The following is a 25,657-nucleotide window of genomic DNA, read 5'->3' as shown; positions in this document are numbered from 1 at the left end:
TGAACAGCAACAATAAGAATTCATACACTAAAAATCACATACTGTTATGAAATATAAATTGTGGCATTAAGTGGCAGGAGTAACGGAGTACCTGGTGGGACCCTGCCAAGGTATCCCCCTGAGAAATCATGCCATATGTCAGACCTAGTATAAGGAAGAGAGCAGGAGTGGGGGACCTGGAAAGGGGTAGAGGCAAAGAAAAGGGGGAGACAGAGAAAGAGAGGCCAGCTGAGAACACATGGGAACAGAGAAAGAAAGAGAGTGTGGAGGAAGGGGGCCTGGGGTAGCAATCAGACCTCTTATACACTGCTGTGCAGGTAGTAATGGCAGTGGAGGATGAATATAGCTGTTGGGTGAAGCCTAACGGAATTATCTGTAAGCCAACACATAACTAGGTGCTGGCGAGGTGGCCCAGAAGTCTGAACCTTTTGCTCTTGCAGAGGACTCAGGTTTGGTTTCTAGCATCCATATAGTAGCTCACAACTGACTCCAGTTCTAGGGGATACAGTGCCCTCTTCAGGCCACTGCAGGCACTACATGCATGTGGTGCACATACACACTTGTAGACAAATACTCACTATATCTCTAGTCTGGGTAATTTCCCTCCCACAGATGTACCTAGCGGTGAGCTACTCTGTCAGAAACAGGACCCACATGACAGTCTGTCTACATTCTAAGTATCAGTATCTCCAATTTTTTTACTCCAAAACAGAAGACTCCTTCAGAGGAGTCTCAATTGTAAGAAACAAATCAGATAAATCAGATAAAACGCAAAACAAGAGCGGTAAATCCAGACTGGACCTGAGAGACATCTGTCAGATGGACTGAAGGCCATCTGATGGGGTTTAGATAATTGGAGATATTTGGTATAAACACAAGAGTACTAAGTAAAAGTCTATATGGGTATTAGCTCTAGAGGCACTAAAAAGTTGAGAATGGAAAAAAATTAACTCAAGTATAATGCACACGGGACTAGAAATTTATGGTTGTAATAAACATGAAGAATGGATTTATCAATAATGTGTGATGTTGTAACACAACTGTATGTGGATCAGGAAAAGGGGGTAGGGGGTAGGGATGGAGATTGGAAGAGAGTGAATCTTCAGCTTCCAAAGAACAAATTCAATGTGTAATCACCCAAATTGGAAGGTCATGAGGTAACAGCTAAAAAGCCAAATGAGAGAGTTAAAGGAACTGCTAAAACGTTGGCAAAGATAGAAGGCACCATACATGTAACTGAAGCCACATGCAGACTTAAAAAAAAAAAAAAAAAAAACAACCAAAAATAATAAAGGTGTTTGCCAAGAGATCACATGAAATAAGATGGCAGAATATATGAAAATTGAGGATGTTCTCAGCAGGTTAAGGCAGCGAAAGGAAGGGGAAGATTGGGATGTAGTAAGCAGTGGGTGAGAGGCAGGCTAGGAAGAGGAGGATTGTTTGCTTGGCTAGTCAGAACTCAACAGAATGAGCCCAGAGAGGAAAGAAGTTTCGAGAATCTGATATATAAATAGCAAAGACTCAGATACCACAGTGGATGTTGTCATCAGAAACAAGAGTGAAGAGCTAGTCAGAAAAACAAAAGGACTGTCTTTCCCTTGGAAGCAGCCAGAGCAGTGGGTAAACAGGGAGACACAACTTAGGAGGGAGGAAAGGAACACCACAAGAACACATGCCTGTTCCTCGCTGGTTTGATTGTCCTTCTCAGTGGCAGCTGTGGCAAAGTTATCAGGTGTGGGACTGAATCTCCGATGGTCTAGGTTTGAGAGCCACGTGCAAGGCAGGAAGACAGCTCAGGAGCAATGTTAAGAGTCCAGCTGAGGGTGAAAAGCAAATGTATTTATTAGTTGACACATGCTGCCTTGGCAGAATACTGTAGACCGGGCAGTTTAACAGTCTGAGAGACTGGAACCTTCAAGGTCAAGGATTTGGTTATTGGTGACCTCCTTCCTGGCAGAGAAAGCCACCGTCTCCCCGTGTCCTGAAATGGGAGATGGGAGAACAAACCTGCATACCCTGGTGTCTCTTCTTACCCAGACTGCAATTCCAGAGGATGGAGATTCCTCCTCATTTGGCTTTAGTGACATCCTTACTCCAACCTACCAGTTACACTGGGGCTATGGCCTCAACATACAAGTCTATGAGAAGTCCCAGCATGAGTAATTTATCACTGAAGTGTAAATTGTGTTCCTATGTGTACTTACTGCTGCAGAGCAGGAGGGAAACTAAAAGAGGAAAACGTGGTTGAGGGGATCCATGCCATGATGTTCTGGACAGGAGCGGACAGCGGCAAGGAGCAAGGGGCTGGTGAAAAATAGTTCAAATGACCGCAACAGTTTCTAAGAGCAGTAGAATGGGAAACCAGAAATGGCCTGGGTTTAGACCAGGAAAGCGGTTGGCTCTCTGATCAAGAGGCTAGAACACAAAGTGAAACTCTATTAAATCATTTTATAGAGCGCTTTCTAGGGATGTAGCAATGCAGCGCTGCTTTCCAATATAACTAGTGGATTCTTCACTTTTAGATTTGCCAGAGATAAAGGTTAGCAGACTGGAAGATTTGGGTCCATTAGTAAATCATTGAATTTTCCTTTCTTTTTAGACGACTTAATACGTTGAACAAGTGTGCCTCAATGAGACTTGATGTGAACTTCCAAAGGAAAAAGGTGGGTGTGCCTTGTGGAGACCATGACCACACCAACAGAACAGCCTGTATTCAGAGACTGGGAAAACATGCAGAGCTGGAGAGCTGGCTCAGTGGTTAAGAGCCCTTGCTGTTCTTCCCGAATACAGGAAATTGGTTCCCAGCACAGGTCAGTCCAGGGGATCTCATGCCCTCCTCTGGTCTTCATGGATACTCCCAAACACATGGAAGATACACACACATACATACATGGGAGATACACACATACACACACATGAGATATACACATACACACACACACACACATGGGAGATACACACACACTCATACACACTTGGGAGATATACACATACACACACACTCATACACACGTGGGAGATACACTCATACACACATGAGAGATGCACACACATTCAAACACACATGGGAGACACACATCTTTTAAAAAGAAGCAGCAGCAGCCTTGAGCCAAGGCAACATTCTCACATGCCTACCCCACTATCTCTTTCTTCTCCAAATACCCCCATCCTTTCCCCACTATCATAAATAGGTCTGTTTTAAGACCCTACTGGAAGTTGGGTTTTGCAATCTCACTGCTTTGGTTTTGTGGTTTGTTGTTGTTTCTATCAGAAGGTTTGGATAAAGAAATAGATATCTCAGTTCTTGGGCCTCACCTTTCAGAAGTCTGTGCAGCTGTAACTGTCAAGCCACCTCTGACTCCAGGTCCTCCACATGGATGAGTAGATTAAGAGATCCAGGGAAGGGCTGACAGTTCCTAGCCAAGTATCTTCTGATGGTTCTAGTCACATCTTTTCTTTCAAGTGCAAGTCAGAGGTGCATCCATTCTCGGGTATTTGGTGACAGGAGTACAGGAGTCAGGGGACAGTGTGACCCCAGGCCACTGCATCTACCTTGTCCTTAACCACTCTGCCTCAGTCACAAGAAATTTGTTTCTAGGATCCCTGCTTCTCACAGGACATCTAGTGAACAGAGATTTCTGTTTTGGAATGAAGTGGTAAAGATGAGGGTATAGGTCCGTAGTTGAGCACTTGTGCATAGCATTGTGGGTTCAAGATTCAGTCTGCCACACAGGAAGAGAACAGAAGGGAAAGATGAAGAGGAGGAGTGAGCAGAAAGAACAAAAAAAATCTACCATCCATCATATAGCTGAAATCCATGATAGCCCAAATCAGTTTTTGATTGTTTGACTGTTTTTCTCTTTAAGTTTTTAAAAACAGGGTTTCTTGTAACTAGCCACCATGAACTTACTTTGTACTCAAAGCTGGCTTTGAATTCCCGATCTTCCCGCCTCTGCTTCTCAAGTGCTGTGATAACAGGTGTGAGCCAATACTCACATAACCCAAATTGTTTGAGTGCCACTGGGATAGTCAAAAGGTTTAGATTTCAGACAAGTATGGATACCATAGTTTCTGTTTAAGCAATAAAGCCTACAAGCATATTCCAAAATCAAACAAAAACCCAGCACCCACGTGGGCAACACTCCTGATCTTAAGCACTGTGGATAAAGAAAACCCAGTTTACTTTCCATTGATGACTATCATCGAGGAACTGGGCTCGGTGCATTATCTCGTTCTTGCCCAGCTTGTCTGGGTTCTGTGGAAGGAAATTAAACCTGTCATGTGCTCAACACTTCTGGGTGAGTTGTGCAGAAGGCTTTCAACCTCAGGAGTGTCTTTAGGAGCAGCTGGCTCCAAAAACCAAGGCTCCGCCTCCCTGTGCACTGCTTCCAAGCTCACTGAGTGGGTTCTCTCCAGGACATTCAGAATTAAATCACTAAGGACATTTTTTTTAATGTAGCATCTCCATCTGTAATCAGCCAAATCTGGGGTTATTTTGAAGCCAAATCTGGTGTCTTTTATTCTGACTTGCACAGAGCAATAATTACACCTAATGCATTTTAACTCACCCTGGAGTAACCTAACCTTTCAAAACCAATACCTGCCTCTAGCCCCCAGATTTCTGCTCTGAAGTAGCACCTCTCAAGAAGTCTAAGTCATTTTGGCCTGACTTCATCTTAAAAACAATTGGAGCTGGGAACCAAGGATTCCAGCCGAGGAGGTAGAAGAGTGAAAAACAACATCCAGAGAAATATTCACACGTGAGCAATTTATGCAGGCCACAAACAAATTTAAACTGTGGGAACAGGCCTCCCAACAGCTGTCTGGCTAAATAGACCCCTTGAGAAGTGCCCTTAGTATTTGAAGCATGCAGGTCAGATGTTGTTTCGGTTATAACACATGGTTCTTATTAAACCGAATACAGCCGTTTCTGGGAGTCTAAGACAAGGTGACTGCTTTGTGCAGATCTCTCACAAAAGAGAATGTCAAAAACTAATGATACACAATGTTTCCGACAATGTGGAGTGATGGGCTTTTTGCCCTGTCACCTACCTGCTCTGCAGAACTCTCAGGCAGGATATCCGTGAACAACGTACTCAAGGCTCTCTGTGCAACCTGCAAATTAGTCACCTTGGTAGTCTGACCTGCTTGGGATATTTTTTTTAATGTCCGCTGCAGTAACACACACTCTTTCCCTCCCTGCTTATTGGGAACCTCGAAAATATGTGCTCATGAATAGAATACTGCTTTTCACATTGCAAGTTGAAGACTCATAGTCTATTTTCAAATAAAAACATTCCAACATGTGGTGCCCCCTTACTTGTCAGTCTCTGTCCTGGGCAGTGTCTGTGGCTGGTTCCAAGCAGCCACACAGCACACTCCTGACCTAAAAGCTGTAGGTTGGTCCATTACTTTATTACCAAACAAAAACACATTTTTGAATAGGGACCAGGTCTAGGCTAAATGATAGGAGACAGAGTCAGAGACTTGAGAATCAAGTGCCCCACGAAACTACAGCCAGCTTTGGATGGAAATAGAAAGTGATCAAGAAAGAGAATTAAGAACCGAACAGCCATGTGTCTAATTTACATATTCTATGAAACAGAATTTTCATGTCCAATCTGCAAGAATCACAGACTTGAGTTTTTCAGTGGGGTCTCCACATGCCTTCGTCATCCAAGGTTACAGTTCTCCCTTGAAGGCAGTTGGACCTGTGGAATGGCTCGGGGTGGGGGTGGGGGCTTTCTGGTCAACCTGGGTGGTTAGTAAATAAATGCTGGCACGGGACCTCTCTGGGAGGCCCTGCACTCTATGTTAAAGATGAAGAAACTCTGTAGAGTCAGTTGCCCCCAAACCACAGACCAAAAATCAGAGGTGAGATTTGAAGCCAACCAACTCTTTGCCTTTCAAAAATTGTTGGTATTGTTCTGGACCCAAATGCTTGTCAGTTCCTTGGCCTAAGCCATACAAGCAGTGAACTGTTTTTACAACAGGAACGTGTCATGCCATTGCAGTACCAAGTCCCACAGTTTATTTTTCCTGTCTTGGGAAATTTTGTTTAGCTGAATCAAAGAAAGAAATAAAAATGAAAGTGTACAAGGAAGTGTAGGTGGTGACGCCTGGCTCCTATTTGGCTTGCTGTCTGTTCTGCTGTATATCCATGTGGCTTAGCATCTGCCCTCAGGTGGAGGGCTCTGAGCCCTCATTCTGTACTTCAGCTACAGACTCACCAAAACCCTTCTGGGAGGCATTTCTGAAGGCTGAAAGTGCGATGAGGAGGCTCTCCAGTAATTGGACTGGTTCATCAGCCTGCCAACATACCAAGTAGAGCATTCCTGCATCCCAACAGGCTGACTCACTGGCCTGGGTGTAACGTTAATGGCTGCTGCAACTTTAGCTTCTAGATGTCTGCATAACAGTGAATTTGCCTCCTGTCACAGCTGCAGATTTGTATGGCTCCCCTAACCTGTTTTGTTTTGTTTGTTTTTAAAAACCCATTCCTCAGTTTCCGGTGGTATCCATCCAGAACAAATATGTAATTTTAGTAAAGAGCATTCTCAATTAGAAAAAAGCCAACACAGAAGACTCATCCATGGTGAAAGCAAGGCAGAGCCAAGCTTCCTGTTCTTGGACAAATATCACTACTGACTGATCCACACTAGCATCAGGGTGACGTTGAATGGCCCCAAGGGGCCGGCGTTTAGAAAGATAGCTCTTTAGAAGGCTCCCATTAAAGTCAGCATTTTAATAAGACTCTGGATCATGACCAAAGGTGGAAAGCCACACAGATACTGTGAGTAAAACCTCAGGGCTAGGACCCTCTCAGCTGGATGCTAAGGGCATTACTGAGTTCTCAAAACTGTGACAAGGGGCCTGATTTCCATCTGCACCCCTGGGACATTGTCTTCCACGCCCCACATCTCCTGCAAAACACATATATATCCTGTCCTTCCTGGCAGCATATATATATGTAGACAAAGCACCCTTACACGTAAAATAAAAATAAACCATTATTAAGGATAGAGTAACTATATTTTACATCACACAGTGTTATATTCTTCCCAGGATATCCTTCAGTCCCACCAGGAGCTCCTACATCTTAACCCATGCTCTTTACTCCTTACCCAAAATGCTAAAGAAGAAAAGTATTTTAATTTTTTCACATTTTTGAACACTTATGCATTCAGCAAGGTATGTTTGAGACAGGCCCAAATCTTACATGAAATTTCATTTATCTTCACTGATTTTATTCAATATTTTCCTTAATTTTGTGCATGAAGCAAAGTTTTCTTTTTGTTAAAGATTTACCTTATTACTTTTACATTTTCTTTCTCTTTTTCCTCTGTGTATGACCAGTATATAGATGCCATGAACTCCCTGAGTGCTGGGAGTCAAACTCTTGTCATCTGAGGTGTGAACCTGAGCCTTTAATCTGAACTGTCTCTGTTGTGGTCTACAATCTTCTATTTCTGCCGTCATGTCAGTCTTCAAAACTTTACCTTTGGGAGCACTTCAGATGTGGGGTACCAGAGGGTGGCTAGCCATGTTCACTCTATGCCTCTGACTATGAAAATGAACTCTGGTATCACTTCGGAGTTTACATAGCCTCACCACATATAATCGCATTTAGATCTATTTGTGAACTACTTTATATATGTGTTCTGTTACCTTCCATATTGTGACGGAGAAAACTCATTCCTACAACAGTTTTCTCAGCTTAATATCCTGGGCATGGCCTTATGACATCTTTGTGTATTAAAAGCATAAATTCTCTGTCTTTTCACATGATGCTTAAATCAGACATGACCTCCAGAGGTAGGGCCCTCAGTTGCCCTCAGGGTTTTGACCATGCCTAAGTGCAGCTATCCATTTCAACTTACTACCCAGACCCTCATAGCAGCATCCAGCACCACCCACCTTCTTCACAACAGCACACTCACAGTTCTTAATCTGTTGTCTTGTTGAAATGTTGATGTTCTGTGGCCACAGTATTTCAGAAGTATGCTAAACCGCTTTGTTTAGTGTTGAGCTACTGGCCTTTAGCTCTGGGAAGTGGCTGTACTACCAGCCCCCTCCCAGCTTCCCTTGAATCCAAGGATAAAAGACACACAGGTTGTTCCTTTTGAACTTGCCTTCTTGGCACCATTGCAAGGTACTACTATATCCTGCCTGGAAATGGGTGCCCTTATCAATACTCTTAGCACCGTACCTCCCACCTGCCCTAAACTTCAGTGGCTAGTCCCACCTAGCCCCTGCCAAACATATCTGACCACCCACCTGTAGTAGAGGCCACAGGCCCCAGCTCCTCCCGAGAAGTCCCTTCAGCCCAGCAATTGGCCCATTGCATCTTTACTGACAGATCAAGAACCATTTGGAGAACAGGACCTTAACATCAGCACTGCCCCCTACACTACACCATTCCACCTGGAGAATAAAGTCAATTTGAGGGGTCTCTTTTCTCTATAAACACACTCAGCTCTCTAGATCTCCATTTCACATCTCTATATAAACATAGACTTCTTTTTTCAAGTCCAGAAAGAGCAGCCAATGAAATCTGATAGTCTCTTAAGACTTTTAATCGGTACACTAAGAATCTTAAAGAGGAGTCTTCCATGTACCTGATACTTCGCTTCATCCAAAGCATGTGAAGAAAACTTGCAACTTGCACTCTAAAACAATTTGGGGAGGTGTTATCTTGGGGGGGGGCAGATTTTTCACATTCTAGGTCAGGACCACATGCCGAATTGTTGAACAAATTTGTGGATTCACATGCAACATTTTTTTGAGATGACTTGACTAAAGGAAATGAAAGGTTGAATATTCTTTAACCAAAGTGATGATTGAACCAGCAGTGATTTGTATTGAGCTATCTCTTTAACCTTGGTATTTGCATTAATTTAATGTATATGTTATATGTGTGTGTGTGTAATAAATGTATATTATGTAATAATGTATTATCTATATTATATGGGGATGAGTACAAAATCTGAGTGTGAAACTAACTGATATTTCATTAACATCTTGCGCATGTGACCTCAAGGTAATTGTGTACATATTTAGTGTGCTTGTTTATTTGCTTGCTTTCTTGCTTGCATGGGGTTTTTTGTTTGTTTGCTCATTTAAAGAAAAAGTTACAACCCATTATTGAAGACCAAGTATGAAATGTTTACCTAATGTACCATGTCAGTGCTCAGAAGTGCTTGGATTTTAGAGCATTTTAGAATTGAATTATTTGGATTAGGGATGGCCAGTCTAGACAAACAGGAGGGAACGAGGGTGGTTATTCAACATGATGGGTTATGTGGTGCTGTAGTGTGGTTGTGTCGTCTCTGTTGTGGGGGAAAATTCCGTTTCACCCTGACTCACCATCAGTAGTTTGAAAGATGCAGCATGGAGTGAGTGGCTTTGGATTGTTTTCTGCACTGGATTCTAAAGAACACAGTTTTCTTTGTCCATGGCGTAGCTCGCTTGCTTGCTTGCTTCCTTCCTTCCTTCCTTCCTTCCTTCCTTTCTTTCTTTCTTTCTTTCTTTCTTTCTTTCTTTCTTTCTTTCTTTCTTTCTTTCTNCCTTCCTTTCTTTCTTTCTTTCTTTCTTTCTTTCTTTCTTTCTTTCTTTCTTTCTTTCTTTCTTCTTTCCCTTTTTTTTAATTGTCTTGGTTTTGTTTGCTTGCTTTGGATCAAAGAACTTAGTTACTGCAGAATGCCCTTCTACTGTTCCTCTTTCTCAAGGAGTCTGCCATCTTGTCGGATGATTTGGTTGAGTCGTGATTATTTTCCTGCCGGCTAAGGCCAGTGTAATGAGCTCTTTGAACATCCCTGAAGAGACCAGTTCTCTGGCTCCAGTCTTCAGAGCCTGTCTTGGCATCCTTCCTTAATCTAAATAAAGGAGACTCTATCCAACTTTTATGTGGGTTTCTCGTGTTAGGAATGGGGTGGGAGGGTGAGTAGTTGGAACCAATGTTAAGTATTACAGTTTCTATTTTTAAACATCTATATTTTCTCTAGAGGTAGTAGCTTCAAGCGCCCAAAAATATTTTGTGAAATCCCAGTAAGTTCAGCCTGAGATGGTGCCTTATGTATCTGTGGTGCCTTATGTTGCAACAGTTCCCAGATGTTTAGTTGTTGTTGTTTGGTTTGGTTTGGTTTGGTTTGATTTTATGATAAAAAATTATGAGAGGAACTAGTAAGTATCAGAAAGTCTACTTTGAATTATCCTAGCTCCATGCTCAGTTTTAATTTTTCAAGTTATTCCTCCAAGACTTCACACAAATTTGTCTTTTAAAAACCAAAGCTAAATCTTCCCACTGAGATGGAAGCAACATGCTGTTCTTGTAAGTTTCTTCTACCTTATGCTTGAGTATTCCAATTGAGGCCAACTTAGATAGAGCCTAGCTTTGGACAGATTAAGCCTCTGTGAGAAGAGTCCAGTGTGTGTGTGTGTGTGTGTGTGTGTGTGTGTGTGTGTGTGTGTGTGTTGAGAAGTTAGGGGAGCTGAGGTGGACGCTAGATGAGTAAAAAGCTAAACAATGGAATAAACACTGAAAAGAACAAACCCTGCTGCTAAATGAGCAACGTTATTAATTCCCTGAGGAAAACCTATGAGTCAGACCTATTTTTAGTCCGACTTCCTAGGTAATGGAAAGTCACTGCACAGGGTGTCGGGGCACTTGTGATACCACTGTCATTCAGAGCCTGGGCTTGTAACCAGATGCCAAAGGAAGATAAGTTCAATTAACAATAAAATGAACAACAAAAATTAAACAATTCTTAAGGGTGTGGTACTGAGGAGGATTTAACTCTGAGCAAGATGAATAAACACAAGTCCTGTTCCCAACAGTGGATAGTGCTAAGCCAAGAAAATGGATCATACTGTGAGAAGCTAGATGAGGAACCTTCTAGAGATCAGGATCTTAGCCAGATTTTTCCTGTAATACATCCAGAGAGAAGTGCTGAGGGCCCACACTAAGGAAATCAGAGCGAAGACACAAACCTGGAAATTGATTTGTAAAACAGTTCCATGTTGGAAATTGATTGGGAAAACAGTTCCATGTTGGGTCTTCGTGATGATCAAGGTAAGGAGGGGTGGAGGCTGATGCTCCAGTTCACTTGGGGAAGTAAATAATTTCTGGGCCCAAGGGATATACAAAAAAAAAAAAAAAAAAAAAAAAAAAAAAAAAAAAAAAAAAAAAAAAAACAACAACACAAGCAGGGACACACCATTAGCCTCAGGGAACGCAGATGTCTCTGTGTCACAGGCTGCAAATTCCAGCAAAGAAAACAGGTAGGTCAGTGTGTGACACACAGAGTGCAAGACTTTGCAACGTACCCCCACCCCTACCCCCCAGCTGGAAGGTGTGTGCAGCCAGAGGCACTCTGACTCAGGCTCGTTAAACACAAGGAGCCTGGTCTCCAGAGCAGTCTGTACTCTCTTCAAGTGCACTCTCTAGACTGGTGCAGACCTTACTGCTTTTCAGAGGTCAGCCCGTGATTTCGCTGTTAACACATACAGAGTATAAATGACAAGAGTCAAGATTCTTAGAGACTAAGGTAAGGAGTGTTAACTTTGAGGTGTAATGAGGCCGAGGTTCAGAGAAAGAGAGCTGTAAATGGTGGTCCTTGAACTCAGCAGAGAGACGTTTCGTGAGGAAGAAGTGTCCTGTATTGGTGGGGACAAATTGTTTTGGAAAGGATGCTGTCTCCACTGGCCAGTCAGATGGTGTTTAATGCCCTTTGTAAGCAGTCAGAGAAAATACCTTAGAAGCAAAGGGTTGGAGGAAATTTATATATTTAATTAAATATTAAAACATATGTATTATATATAAATGCCTTAGAAACAAAGAAAGGATTGGGAAAATTTATATGTGTATTTACTTAAATATTAATATGTATAGTGACTTAAAAACAAAGAAGGAATTGAAAAATTATATAAAATATATATGATATATACCATATATACATATGATGTGTGTGTGTATGGTCCCCCTAATATGGTATATATTATATAACATTATATAATATATAATAGTTACACATACACTCACATATATATTCATATATGTATTTCATTCATATATATGATATATGTTAAATATATATGCGTGATATAATGTATGATATATATATATATATTATATATATTATATAATATATATATATATATATTAATGAAAGTCTGGTAAATGAGAAGAGCAGGGGAGGGAAAGATGGTAGAGGCTCACACTTGCCAGTGTGACTGGGAAGACAGGGAACAAAATGGAAGCACCATGTAGCCATGATCTATGGATGTGAACGTTCGTTTTCCTTACGTTTTGCAGGGTGACGACTCAGATGAGGAAGACCTGTGCATCAGCAACAAATGGACTTTCCAGAGAACCAGCCGCAGATGGTCCCGTGTGGATGACCTGCATACGCTTTTCCCCGTGGCAGACAGAAACGGGTCCCCAGGAGGCCCTAGGATGAGAAACACAGCCAGCAGTGAGAGCGTGCTCACGGATCTGAGTGAGCCAGAGGTCTGCTCTATTCACAGCGAAAGCAGCGGGGGCAGCGACAGCCGCAGCCAATCAGGGCATCATCCTGCTGACAGTACGCATGCGCTGGAGGCCACCCTGGGCAGTAGCAGCCTCCCACAGTCTACCCGAGAGGGTCTCAGCCAGTCTTTTCACCCCAAGAATGAGAAACCCACCAGGACCAGGGCCAAGTCCTTTCTGAAACGCATGGATACCCTGAGAGTGAAGGGCGCACTCGGGAGGTATAAGGGGCCAGGGCGGACAGGAGGCCTGGTCATCAGTAGGCCTGTGCTGCAGCAGGAACCGGAGTCCTTTAAAACCATGCAGTGTGTCCAGATACCCAACGGAAATCTGCAGACCTCACCTCCAGCTGCCTGCAGGAAAGGCCTCCCATGCTCCAGTAAGTCAAGTGGTGAGAGCAGCCCCCTGGAGAACAGCAGCACAGTGAGCACTCCGTGCATGAAGGAACGCAAGTGCCACCACGAGGCCAACAAGCGCGGCGGCATGTACCTGGAGGACCTGGATGTGCTGGCAGGGACGGCATTACCAGATACGTCAGACCAAAACCACGTGCATGGGTTTCACTCCCAAGAAAACTTGGTGGTCCACATTCCCAAGGATCACAAACCAGGAACGTTCCCCAAGGCACTTTCTATAGAAAGCCTCTCACCCACAGACAACAGCAATGGGGTTAACTGGAGGACCGGAAGTATCTCTCTGGGTAGGCAACAGGGCCCTGGCATGAGGGAACCCAGACTCATGTCTTCCTGCCACAGGGCCAGCCGTGTCAGTATCTATGACAATGTCCCCAGCTCGCACCTGTATGCCAGCACAGGAGATCTGTTGGACCTAGAGAAAGACGGCCTCCTTCCACAGCTGGATGACATCCTACAGCATGTCAATGGCATACAAGAGGTAGTGGATGACTGGTCAAAAAACATCTTACCTGAACTGCAAAGTCACGGCACATTGGCAGGGGATCCTGGTCTGTCCCCATTCCCATCTCCCAATCAGGTCACTTTAGATTTTGAAGGCAACTCTGTCTCAGAAGGTCGGACAACACCTAGTGATGTGGAAAGGGACAGGACTTCTCTGAATGAATCGGAGGCCACTGGGGTCAGAGAAAGAAGGGATTCTGGTGTGGGGGCCTCTCTGACCAGACCAAACAGGTGGGTCATGTGCTGTTATAAAGTTATGCTGCTTCTGTTTTATAGGCTGTAGGCTGGATTCTATTTACTTTGTTATTACTTTGTACGTGTATGAATGTGTGCCTGCATGTATGTATGTACACCATGTGTCTGCAGTACCCTCAAAGGTCAGAAGAGGGCATCAGATCCCCTAGAACTAGAATCACAGATGTTTGTGAGCTGCTGTTGTGGATGCTGAGAACCAAACCCGGATCCTATGCAAGAGCACCCAGTGCTTTGAGCCACTGAGCTGCCTCTCCAGCGTCTTTGCTTATTCCCTTATCAAAGACAGACTGTTTCTACGATCACCTGTGGCTATGCTAAGTAACACATATGGTTAGGAATTATTTCAGTAGAGTTGTTTTTATAGACATGGCCAGAAAGACTGAATCCATGTCAGTACACATTCATCTCTGTGTTTATCCTTTGTTTCAAACTTAGTTTTGTTGAAGACAAATCCAAGCAATCAGGCAGGGGCATCACAGACAGCCGTAGTCCAGGCTCTGTGCACACATTTTATTTTGTATTCTGTGCGATAGATCTAAGGCATGTTTATGCTTTGTGTCTGCTCTTTGCTTTCAAGTTACTGCTCCCTAGAAAACGAGCCAAGGAGATCTAACTCACGGAGTCAATAGCACTGTGTGTGTCACTGGGGTACTTGCTGAGGCATTGATGTACTGTAGGATGCATTGGAGTGTCGTCTGTGCCTGTCACCTTCAGATGCCATCTCAGCACAAAGGATAGGAAGGAGGCAGGCACAAAAAGTGGGAAATACTGTAGCATCTCAATGTTTCAAAATCTCTCTCTCTCACAAGCGCTCTCTCTCTCTCTCTCTCTCTCTCTGTCTGTCTCCCCCTCTCCCCTTTCCTTCCCTCCTCTCTCTCTCCCTCTCCTCTCTCTCCCTTTCTCCCCTCCCTTCCTCCCCCTCCCTCTCTCCTTTCTCTCCCTCTCTCCCCACCCTTCCTCCCTCTCCCTCTGCTCTCTCTCTCTTTTTCTATGCCCCCTCTGCTTTATGTCTTTGTCTCTTTGTCTCACTATCTAGTCCATCTCTCTGTCTCTCCATCTCTCTCACTTGTCTCATTCATATATATATATATATATATATATATATATATATATATATATGACTGACTGATATCCCTTATTTAAATCCCAAGTTGAAACAGTCGATGTGCCCCATTCTGGGTCTATACAGCTTGCTAAGTCCACAGCTCTGTCCAGTTTTTCGTTTAGTGCTGGGATTTTTCTTGGCTCAAAAACTCCTAAAGTAGCCATTTGTACCTAAAGGCTAGCTTGAGCTTCCCAGTTACCATCCGCCAGGTGACTGGTAGCCCTGACCATCTGTTTCAGACGACTAAGGTGGAGCAGCTTCCAGCTCTCACACCAGCCCCAGCCATCTCCAGCCACCCCACACATTAGCAGCCAGACTGCCGCCCAGCTGAACCTGCTCCAGCGCTTCTCCCTGCTTCGTCTTACGGCCATCATGGAGAAGTACTCTATGTCCAACAAGCACGGCTGGACCTGGTACGTAACACGTCTGCAGGGGGTCACGTGTTCAGAGCTAAGTGTGCAGTTGCAAAAGACCGCCAGTGTTTATATTTTGGTGTCTGGAGAACGGAGCACTGTCTGAACTACCCTCTCCTGGAAACTGTGGAGCCTTCTGCTTGTCATCTGCCCTCTGGGCAGCAGGGGAGGGGAGTGGGGGAGCTGATGAAGCACACAGGAAACATGGCTTTATTTGTAGCTCTCAGTTGGTTTCCAGGGAAGGGAGTCAGGTTCTGAGAAAGAAACGAGGCCAGTAATGAGTGATAAATTGTGTGAACAGGGGAATCAGAAATAAACCTGCCATAAAATATTGCTGGCAGTTTGTAAAGAAACATCTGTCACTTGTACCTTGTGGCCTGGCACAGAACGCACCCTGACAGCATCAACTCACTGATTCTTCAAGTACATTTGTGCTTTCATTGGCGACTAAAGATGAGATTACGCAGTACATCTTTGGAATTAAGGGCCCAATAGAGTCGACATTGTATGCCGACCTATTGTGGATAGATGATTGTGTGGTTTGAAAAACGTAAGGCGTTGTGTCATATGATATGTGTAGAAGAATTAATGTTGTGTTTATAAAAATGTTTTCAAAGGTTATAAATTGTACAGTCAAATCAATATATGTAAGTGTGTTAAAACTCCCTTTAAAATGTAGATCTGGCTCTAGAAAACTAAAGACACAGCCAAGAAAATCTGGCTCAACACCCCCACACGCCAACCTCAACCAAATTTGTTCTTCTTCTGGTAAATCTTGCATAGATTTTGTTATTCCCTCCCCCCAACTGGGGTGTTTTAAGTGTTCGCTACACAAGAGCTGTTTCAGTCATAATTAAATTGAAAAATTGCCCACCACCCCGACTTGAAAACAGAGAGCCACAAAGACAGTTTTCCAACGTGAATCATGGTGTTTAACAGAAATAACACGTAGGCAAGGGCCACATCTAGAGTGCCACAGACTATGAATGATGTAGGAAAGGTTGAATTCTGCCTTTGCCTCTGAAGTGTTCCAACAGGAGCTTGGCCTCCCTCTCGCTTGCTTCCACAGCCTGTCTGCACAGAGCACCCCAGGGGCCTTGCATGACCTGGTTTCTGTGAATTCCAGGTCCGTTCCAAAGTTCATGAAGAGGATCAAAGCTCCTGACTACCGAGACAAGGCTGTCTTCGGTGTTCCACTCATAGTCCACGTTCAGAGAACAGGACAGCCCCTGCCTCAGAGCATCCAACAAGCACTGAGGTATCTACGTAGCAACTGTCTGGATCAGGTAGAGTGGTAAATCCCAAACACGGGCTTGGGGTGAGGGGATGGCAGACTGAGTCGGGCCTATCCAGTACAAGGCCTAGCCAACCAAGCATAAACAACACAGCACAGAGATCTTTAAGGACACGGCTTAATGTGGCCCAGATACATCCCTGTCTAGCTTTTGATGATGTTCCTCCTTAGCTAGTTGAGTGACACCCTGGTTGGTCAAAGGAAATTGATGTTGATACTTTGTATCTCTAATGTCTAACTTACACTTCCTTGAAATGTGGAAGTAAGCAGTTGGTGGCTCTGTATTTTAAATTATTATTCCAGTGCTACTATTCACTCCACAGCGTTATCAGTTACATTGTTTTGGGGGGGGGGAGGATGAATTTAGTTCTATTTCTCCCCTTATTAATTTCTCAAAGCAGCACAACATGCCAAACAGACTTGTTCACATTTTTTTAAATTCACATGTAAAATGTAAAAGGTCCGTCAGCTAACCCACAGAGCCCCTGGCCTCAGAGCTGACGGGGAAGCTCGAGGGAAGGAAACACTCAGATCACTGTGTTCCTCCAGGATGGTAGGCTCTGTGCGAATGAGATCCATCCCATAATATACACAGCTCCTCCCTATTACCAACCATTCCTTTCTGCTGTGCTCTGTCCCAAAATAAGGACCACACTCTCACTCCACAGACTGCCCCCTGGCACGGCCGCGTTTCCAGCTTTTGTTCAGCACACTGGGGGGGCGGGGGGGGGGGGGCGACACATCGGTCTTCTCAGTTGTGTTTGTTGATTTGCCCTTGTCTGTGGGCTCAGNGTTTGTTGATTTGCCCTTGTCTGTGGGCTCAGTGGGCCAGAAGGGGCTAAGCTCCATGAACTCAGAGATCTTGGCTCCTGACACTTACAGAGATATCAAAACACAGCAGGTACTTAAATCACCATGACCCCTCCATGAACTGAGCGCCACTTGCAGGTGTCTTTGGCTAAACCTGGCTAGTGACCTCCTTTGACCTTTATTATCTAGAGAATATACAAATATACATTTTCTTCATATTTTCATGGCAACAGGGCTACTATTTTGGATATTTGGGTAGATGGCTGGTTTTGTTTTCTACATAAAACATCTGGCATTTATTGTAGCATTTTGGTAGGGTAAGCCAATGGATCTGGTTGCTGACATGTAATTACTTTCAGTTGCAATTGTACCATGAATACACATACGTAATGAGAGTTAGCTTTTATAGGTGTTTTACTGAGAGACCAGATCACCAGCAGTAACGGAGAAGGCTCGTTTCAGACAGCTATGCTAAATCCTGTTCTCCTGGCCTCGCTGTCTCTCACACACACCTCCAAGGGAGGCAGCATCGACACCCTGGTCCCCACAGGAAGCCAGCATCTCCTAAGTCTAACCTCACTTCTCACGGTTAGAAGGGCTTTTCGTCATTGGTGTGATGCTGACCCTCTGTAGCCCTCATTAATAAACCCACTGTCAAGATCCTGTTGATGACATTGGCCACTCTGTCATGTAGCACCCTTTCTGTGAGAATGAGAGGAAGAACCCCCCTCGCCCCTGGCTTTGGCCCTTGAGAACCATGTTTCTTTTGGCCCGCTGGCCTGTGTTTTGTATCACAGACTCCAAGTTCATCTAACTGGGTGTGTTTTCCTCTCTGTAGTGCCTGCTTAAAAGCTCAAAGCCAAATGCATATTCCACTATAGGAAATGTAAATACCTCTTCGGGGCACAAATTCCTTAGTTGTGGCCCTCTTCCCAGCTTATTAATCCTTTTTAATTTTTATTTGTTGTTGTAATTTCCCTTTCTGGTCTCTTTCAACTAACCTTTTATAGATCACTACAAGTCTTGTTCTTTCTTGAACTAGTTTGGATATAAATAAGTGAATTGCAGTACCCGTGGATAGAAAACACCACCCCACGCCATGGATTCATAGTGATGTCTGTACTTAAATCACTCCTCTGATTGGTCTCATCTACCTTCTGCAGCCAAAACTGTAGACATAAAGTCATAGGAAGAGAAGGGAGTGGACATACTGACGCTCTTCAGCCCCATTAGACTATCTTCTTCCCTGTATCAGTCTCAAAGAGTTCTGTGGTGGGGAAAATGTGTGCAGAGCTCTGTAGGAAAAGGTCCCTGACAGGGACATAGATACTGACAAGCCATGTAGCCGGACTGGGGAAGCACTGGTGCTTCTCTTAGGTCATTAAAAAAAAAGAAGCAGAAATGGCTGTGGGCTATCCAAAGGAACATAGCTACTGCCTTGTGTTTGGCCTTCCCTTTGCATGTCACGTATAGGGGAGTACACAGACAGTGCCTCCGTGTGGCAAAGAGGTGACAGAAGAGCAGGCAACAAGAAAACTAAAGAAGCAGGAAGCCAGGAGAATGGGCAGTGGGGGAAAGACTACCCTAGAGATCTACAGCAAACACAAACTAAAGACAAAGAACAGGAGGCGGGGCTAGGAAGAGGAAGGAGGCGGAGCCAGGAAGGGGAAGGGAAACAGAAGTCCTTTCTCTGCCCTGGGTATCCCATTGGAATTGAAATTCACTTCTGCACAGGGCCTTGCACTCTCAACCCAGGATTGTGGAAGACCAGGAATACCACCACTCCCACACATCCTTCCTGTAAGCCATATTCCATGGGAACCATCTTCCGAGACTGCCTTGAAGCTCTGGAATTGAGCAGAGTGGGAGGTGGGGGTCCCTTCCCTGAAGGCTAAACACTAGAACATCAGCACTCATCAGAAGGCTGTCAAAGCCAGCCAGCAGCACAGAACCCTAAAACATTGCCAGCACTCACTTCCCACACTCCCCAGCGCACTGCAGTTTATGTATGAGGAAGTACAGCATATCCATTTTCACCCTCGCAGATGGCTGCAGATGAAGTGAAGAGGTTTAGCCTTCAATTGCCAGCCATTTGTATTCGACATGGTAGCTTGTGAGACCAGCCTTGCTTTGTTGTGTGAGTTTTCACATCTGTCTTAAATCACCCAGGCACCGCTGCAGCACAGGTTATCTCTGGCTACTGATAAATACGAAGCTCCTGCGGTGAAAGGCTAAACCAACACCGCACCCGCAGGATCTCTGCACACACTACTTTATGACTCTTGCTTTCTGAATAAAGCCAACCTTTCTTCATTAGCTGAGGCCCATTTCTAAAGAAGAGGAAATGGAAGTCTTGATAAACATCATTAAGCCCTGCAAGGATTAGCATAAACAGGATGCCAGGGAGGAGATTTAATACTATTTAGATGAAATTTGAATTCTAATGCAGCACTCTCACCCAGCCACTCCTTATAATGGAGCCACAAGATTTAAAAGCCTAATAATTCTGGGAAGACACTTCATTTCCAGGGGAAGAGTTCTCTACCCTGCCACTTGCTCATCCCCTTGTCAGCTGACTACCTGAGACAGGATGAAGGATGATCTGGAACCTTCCACAGAAACTGCTATTTGAGCCCAGGCTTTTAGGTAGCTAGGGATCGAAAACAAAAGGGAAAAAGGGGTGGAAGTAACCCAAAGGAGCACTCGCCACTCAACCTTTGGTCATTCAGCGGGGAGCTCACAGGCAAGAGAGGTGCTCCTGCAGGGGGCGCTCCTGCAGGGGGTTCTTAATGGCTGAGCACCTCGTGCCACCTGAGGAGAGCAGTGGAGATGTAAAGAGCAGGCCTGCGGTGTAAATTCTGGGGCCCAGTATAAAATCAAAGAGTACGGTTTCTTGTTCATTTCTACTTTAATTTTTCAAAAGGGTTTAGTCATTTTTATCTTAAGTGCATGAGTGTTTTGCCTGCAAGTGTGTCTGTGCGCCACAGTGCATGTCCGGTGTCCACATAGGCCAGAAGAGGGCATCAGAGTCCCTCTAGAACTGGAATTACTGAAGGCCGTGATTCCATGTGGGTTCTGGGAACGAACTGAACCCAGGCCCTCTGCAAGAGCAACCAGCTCTCTTAGCTGCCGAGCAGTCACTCCAGCCAGTCCTCATTCATATACGTGTGAGACTCTCAAGTCTGACAACAGAGCATTAAAGAGACTGAAAGACCTAGGTTACCTCTCAACCACAGTGAGTATCAGAACAAACAAAACACTTTCTGTTCTTAGAACAAAGTATCTTAGGTCCAGCATGCAAATGTACTGGAAGCTTTGCTACAAAAAAAAAAAAATGGCTATTGGCAATTAGTATCTTTCACAGTTCAGAGATGGCCACACTACTACACCTTTAGAACCCAGGCACTGCTGACTGACTGCCACTTCAGAAACCCAATCCTAAACGGTCAGGGGTTCCCCACTTCATTCATGGAGAAGCAGTTAAGAGTCAGACAACAGAAAACTCCTAAGTTTGTTTGTTCATCACCTCACTGCTGTCCCTTAGAAGACTGCGTTTCTTGGGCCATTCTTAGGTTCTGTACCTAGAATCTGGTCTGGTTTTTAAAAATCATTTTGTATTTACCAAGCTTAGGAAAGCCATTTCCTTCTAGGCTTCCAATACAGTCCACAGAACCCAGAGCTGTTTTCCACCTCTCCTGGAAGGTGAGGGCAGAACGGGAGGTTTCTGTCAGAGTGAAGCAGAATGAATAGTTGACCCAGCCTGACCCCCTGCAGGCGGCTCAGTCAGAAGGCGCACCTCAGAGCCTGCAGCTAGAAAGTCCCAGACAGATTTGAAATAATAAAGATCACAGTGTTTTCCAAAAGAAGAAACTTGAGATCTGAACAATTCAAAGAAGGCGCCCATCCAGGATGTACACGTGTACAGACTCACAAAGAGCCACAGGACACAGTGGGCCAACAGAGTGGGCTGGGCAGTACAACTCAAACATCCCTTTTGTAGACTCTCTTCCATGCTCCTCTGCTTGGGGGTTGGGAAAGGGGGAAGAATTCCTTTCAAATGACATAAATAGTTGTGAATCACACTTAAGAATACACCCTCGGGGCACTGTGACCCAGCGCTGCACAGCTCTGAGGTATACACAGTCCGGAGCCTCCTACCAGAAGTACGGAGACTCACGGATGTAAACAAACTGAAGCTGGATCTCATTTCAATAAGCACCTGCCTCGTAGCTTGATTTCTTTCTTCCTTTCTTTTTTCCTGTCCTTTTAACAATGCCTACTTTCTTCCTGTGCACTGTGATGCAATTTGAAATACTTGCCAGATCGGGGAAAATAAATGTTCTTAAGACTGGTTGTAGAGAATCACCCAAATATAGCTAAACGTGGCATTTTCTAGACACTGCAAACTTGGAATGAAGTAACTAACACATTAAATAGCAATCTGCCTAGATATCTTGATCTGTGGAATTCAGTGAGAAGCCCAGGAATGCAAAGAGCTTTTCCTGAGATTTCTGTTCTTATGACCACAGAATGTACCCGTGTTTAATTTCCCCTATGATCTATGCAGCTGACATGTACAGACTCCAACTGTCCTCTAATGGCTTGGAATTCTCCCCATGTTCCTGTAGTTTTTTTCTTTTCTTTTCTTTTTTTTTTTCCAAGTTAAGGTTGCTTTCATTTATAGCAACAAGCAAGAGACACCAGGGCATGGCAACCATACACATGTATCTCTCTGGGTATCTATGAGAAAGAGAAATGACCACTGGCCACTGATTACTGGTCTGGCTACTCAGAAACATTCCACCTTGCTCTTAAAGAAGTGAGCTAATCTGTGTGCCACTGGGGAGCGAGGAGAGTGGAGAGCAGAAACTCAAAGTCTAGGTGTCGAGAACATGGTGCCTTGATATTGAGGCCCAGGATCCCAGGAAACCTCAGCTGTGGTTTGGATAGGGCAAGTCCTGGGTGAGAGGGCACTAGAGGTGCTGAACCTAACCTACCCGATTGCTCTCGGCATCTTCACTGTACCATTGTTCAACTCACTCATCCCTCTTTGGGTCCTTATTGCTCTGTTAGGAAGCAGTCAAACTGCTAAAAGTGAAAAGTTGGGATGGGGTGTAGGGAAAGGGTCTGGGGCCTCAATAAGATAGCCACACACTCCATAGTAGGCAAGGTGACAAGGAAAGAAAGTTACTTCTGCTGGAGCATTTACAGCTACACTGAAGCGGGCACAGTGTTCCCATGCCTCACTGTCAGTAAGAGATCAGCCTCACATTCTTACGCCACCGGCTGGTTTAAACCAGTATAGCTGATGAGCAGAGCACACACAAATCCAACCTCGAGCACATACTTGTGTTTCCTCAAGTGCTGACCCTGGAGGAACTGGAATTTCTACCAAGCGTCGTCTTCATACTTTTTAAAAACAGAAGCTTCTCTTCCCTCACAGGCCGTTTCTTTTAAATTTTCCCACATACGATACTATCTATAAAAAGCCACCCAGGAGGGAGTCATGTTCCTCCCCAACTGATCATGTAAAGTTCCGGCAGAATGTGAGAAACACACATTGCAGGTGCCACATATTCCAAAGAAAGGAAATCAAATGAGACGCTCGGAATACAGGCTTATACAATTTTGTTTTAGGAGCCATTCCCCAAAGCGATACTTCCAGTCTCTAAGCACATTATTTTGATTAAATCTCCCATAGTGGGGTGGAGGGAAACCTATTTCAAAATTCTCCCATGAAAGTTCAAATGTTAAAAGACAGGGAAGTTTTTCCCTTCTCTGCTCACTAACGACTCCTAGAATAAGAATGCTTTCTATGGCTACTTGTTGAAAAATAAATAAATAAAATTACACCATCTGCTATCACAAGAGTTTTCACTGTAGTTCTGTGGGGTGGGATATCATCCACATCTCTCTTTGATATGAAAGGGAGCCAATACTCGACTGTTACCTAAAGTAGCTATCCTGGAAATTCAGAATTATTGAGGTAGGATAGACTCCCAGCTCCCCAAGTCCTGGCCGCAGGCTACCTCTTCACAGCCAAGATTCCTACCCCAAGAAAGAAGTTGTGAGGAAAAAGAAGACCCAGCTTATGACGTTTCCCTGTGACTCATTGCAGGTGGGTCTTTTCCGCAAGTCAGGAGTGAAGTCTCGAATCCATGCCCTCCGTCAGATGAATGAGAACTTCCCTGACAATGTGAGCTATGAAGACCAGTCTGCATATGACGTGGCAGATATGGTGAAGCAGTTCTTCCGGGACCTCCCTGAGCCCCTGTTCACCAACAAGCTCAGCGAGACCTTCCTCCACATCTATCAGTGTAAGTACCAATAACACAGTGTGACAACTGTCAAAAGGATAGTATTTCAAAGATTCATTTACTATGTCTGCATGAGTGTATATGCACCACATGTATGCAGTACCCAGGGAAGCCAGAAGAGGGCGTCAGATGCACTGGAACTAGAGTTACCCATGTTTGTGAGCCATCATGTGGGGAGCTGGGAAATGAACTATGCTCCTCTATGAAAACAGTCAACACATTTAGCTGCTGAGCCACATCCCCAGCCCTGCAAAAGATGGAATTTTAATTATACAAATAATTCATGAGTCTGTGAAGAAGTATATAAAAGTGACAGACCTACCTCTTCAGAAATATCCATTGCTCAGTTTGCTATGGACATCTCTCTGCCATTCTTTGTATGTGTCTGAAAATACCTTCTCAATATTAATATATGCCTACTTTTCTATAATCTCATGCTAATTTCCAGTGCACTAATTATTCTAATATATTTAAAGCATAAAAGGATCCAATAGAATTTAGTGTGTGTGTGTGTGTGTATGTGTGTGTGTGTGTGTTAAACCTGCCTTACTTTTTTGAAAGATAAACATTCAATTTGATACAAAATTTGACAGAAGATTCAGATTCAAATGTAATATAAGGCTGAAAGTGAGCAGGAAAGCAGATACAACATTTCAACCAGCGAAATGAAGCAAACCAAATCAAGGTCACACCTTCATTCGGCTAACTCGTGTTTTCATCTGGAAGATTTTAAGTGATGTTAAATCAGTAGTTCTTCAGAAAGCCACTATAGCTAAAGTAGTAATGAGAAGAGCAATTGATTTAAAAGCCCATTCTGCTAAATGTAGTTATAAAGGCAGACATTAGAAATGAGCATGCAGGTCTTTTTTCTAAGGGATAATGATGTCATTACAAATTGGCAATCAGCTTCATGGCCCAAGTATCAGTTCTTAGCGGGGAATTACTCCGGTCCACAGACTTTGATTTTTGCATCAAAATATGGCTCAACGGGGCCATGAGATGGAATTGATCCAGTCTGAAGACCCCTAATGTAGAGACTCTGTACCAAATGTGTTTAAGAAGTGTATAATAGTACAAATTCAGAGAGTGCTGCTGAGAGAGAGCACGCTCTGCTTTCCAGTGGATATGAATGCTTACATTTAAGCTGACACTATCTATGGCTAAAGCCAAGTTATTTCCAAGACACAAATACCTTTTTGGCTCTTGCCTAAACATACAACCAAGAAGCCAGATCAAAGCAGGACTTCATTTTATCTGCACAAACCTTAATAGAGCAGGGCTGTGCTAGGTGCTGCAAGCTTAGACTATGTGACACCCACTGTCTGTTCTTAGGGATCTTAGACTAGGGGTGGATGAGACAGGATCATAAATGACTAGGATACAGGAAGGTAACAAGGTTACAAGGACAGATCTACGAAGGCTGGGGTGAACAAGGGGAACTTGGTGGGAGGAAAAGACAGCTGGACATGAAGGCTAAGTGTGTAACACTGCACCAGAGGACACAGATAAACTAGGAGGCTGTGGTAACACAAAAGTGGCATTAATAGTTAGATAACTATTAAGTAATTATAAATGATTCATTGGTAGCCGGACGTGGTGGTGCACGCCTTTAATCCCAGCACTCGGGAGGCAGAGGCAGGCGAATTTCTGAGTTCGAGGCCAGCCTGGTCTACAAAGTGAGTTACAGGACAGCCAGGGCTACACAGAGAAACCCTATCTCGAAAAACCAAAAATAAATAAATAAATCATCGGGTATTGAAAGACGTAATGCCCAAAGCAGAGCCAACCTCCATACACACAAATGTAGTTATTTAATGATAATATTTTATTACTACACATGACAGAAAAGAATTGAAATTAAATCATTCCAGTGTTGGGTAAATCTACAGCCCAGAGTTGCTAGGACACCAGCCTCTGGTGTCTTTGACGATCTTGAAGTCAGATTGTGATGAGGTACACATTACTGCTACCTACACAATTATCATATCTTCATAAGATCACACTCAGAAGCTAGAAGAGA

At 44.0% G+C, this 25,657-nt stretch overlaps 1 protein-coding gene across 12 annotated transcripts in view; it reads left to right on the top strand.

The window, feature by feature from the left end:
- The window catches only part of Stard13 (StAR related lipid transfer domain containing 13), a 199,848-nt gene that overhangs the window by 162,015 nt on the left and 12,176 nt on the right, over window positions 1-25,657 (top strand). For 5 of the 12 annotated variants that reach the window (XM_029477489.1, XM_029477488.1, XM_029477492.1 and 2 more), the window contains exons 4-9: window positions 2,600-2,663; window positions 10,940-11,071; window positions 12,314-13,674; window positions 15,043-15,216; window positions 16,286-16,502; window positions 23,439-23,637. In XM_029477489.1, coding sequence (XP_029333349.1) covers window positions 2,600-2,663; window positions 10,940-11,071; window positions 12,314-13,674; window positions 15,043-15,216; window positions 16,286-16,502; window positions 23,439-23,637 — 2,147 coding nt within the window. The remainder of the gene's footprint in view (window positions 1-2,599; window positions 2,664-10,939; window positions 11,072-12,313; window positions 13,675-15,042; window positions 15,217-16,285; window positions 16,503-23,438; window positions 23,638-25,657) is intronic. The other 7 variants (XM_029477491.1, XM_021161874.2, XM_029477487.1 and 4 more) reach the window with 3 other exon arrangements.

Source organism: Mus caroli, chromosome 5 (genome assembly GCF_900094665.2).
Source record: "Mus caroli chromosome 5, CAROLI_EIJ_v1.1, whole genome shotgun sequence".
Lineage (NCBI taxonomy): Eukaryota > Metazoa > Chordata > Mammalia > Rodentia > Muridae > Mus > Mus caroli.
The sequence above is the reverse complement of the archived record's forward strand: the minus strand, read 5'-3'. Positions and strand labels throughout refer to the sequence as shown.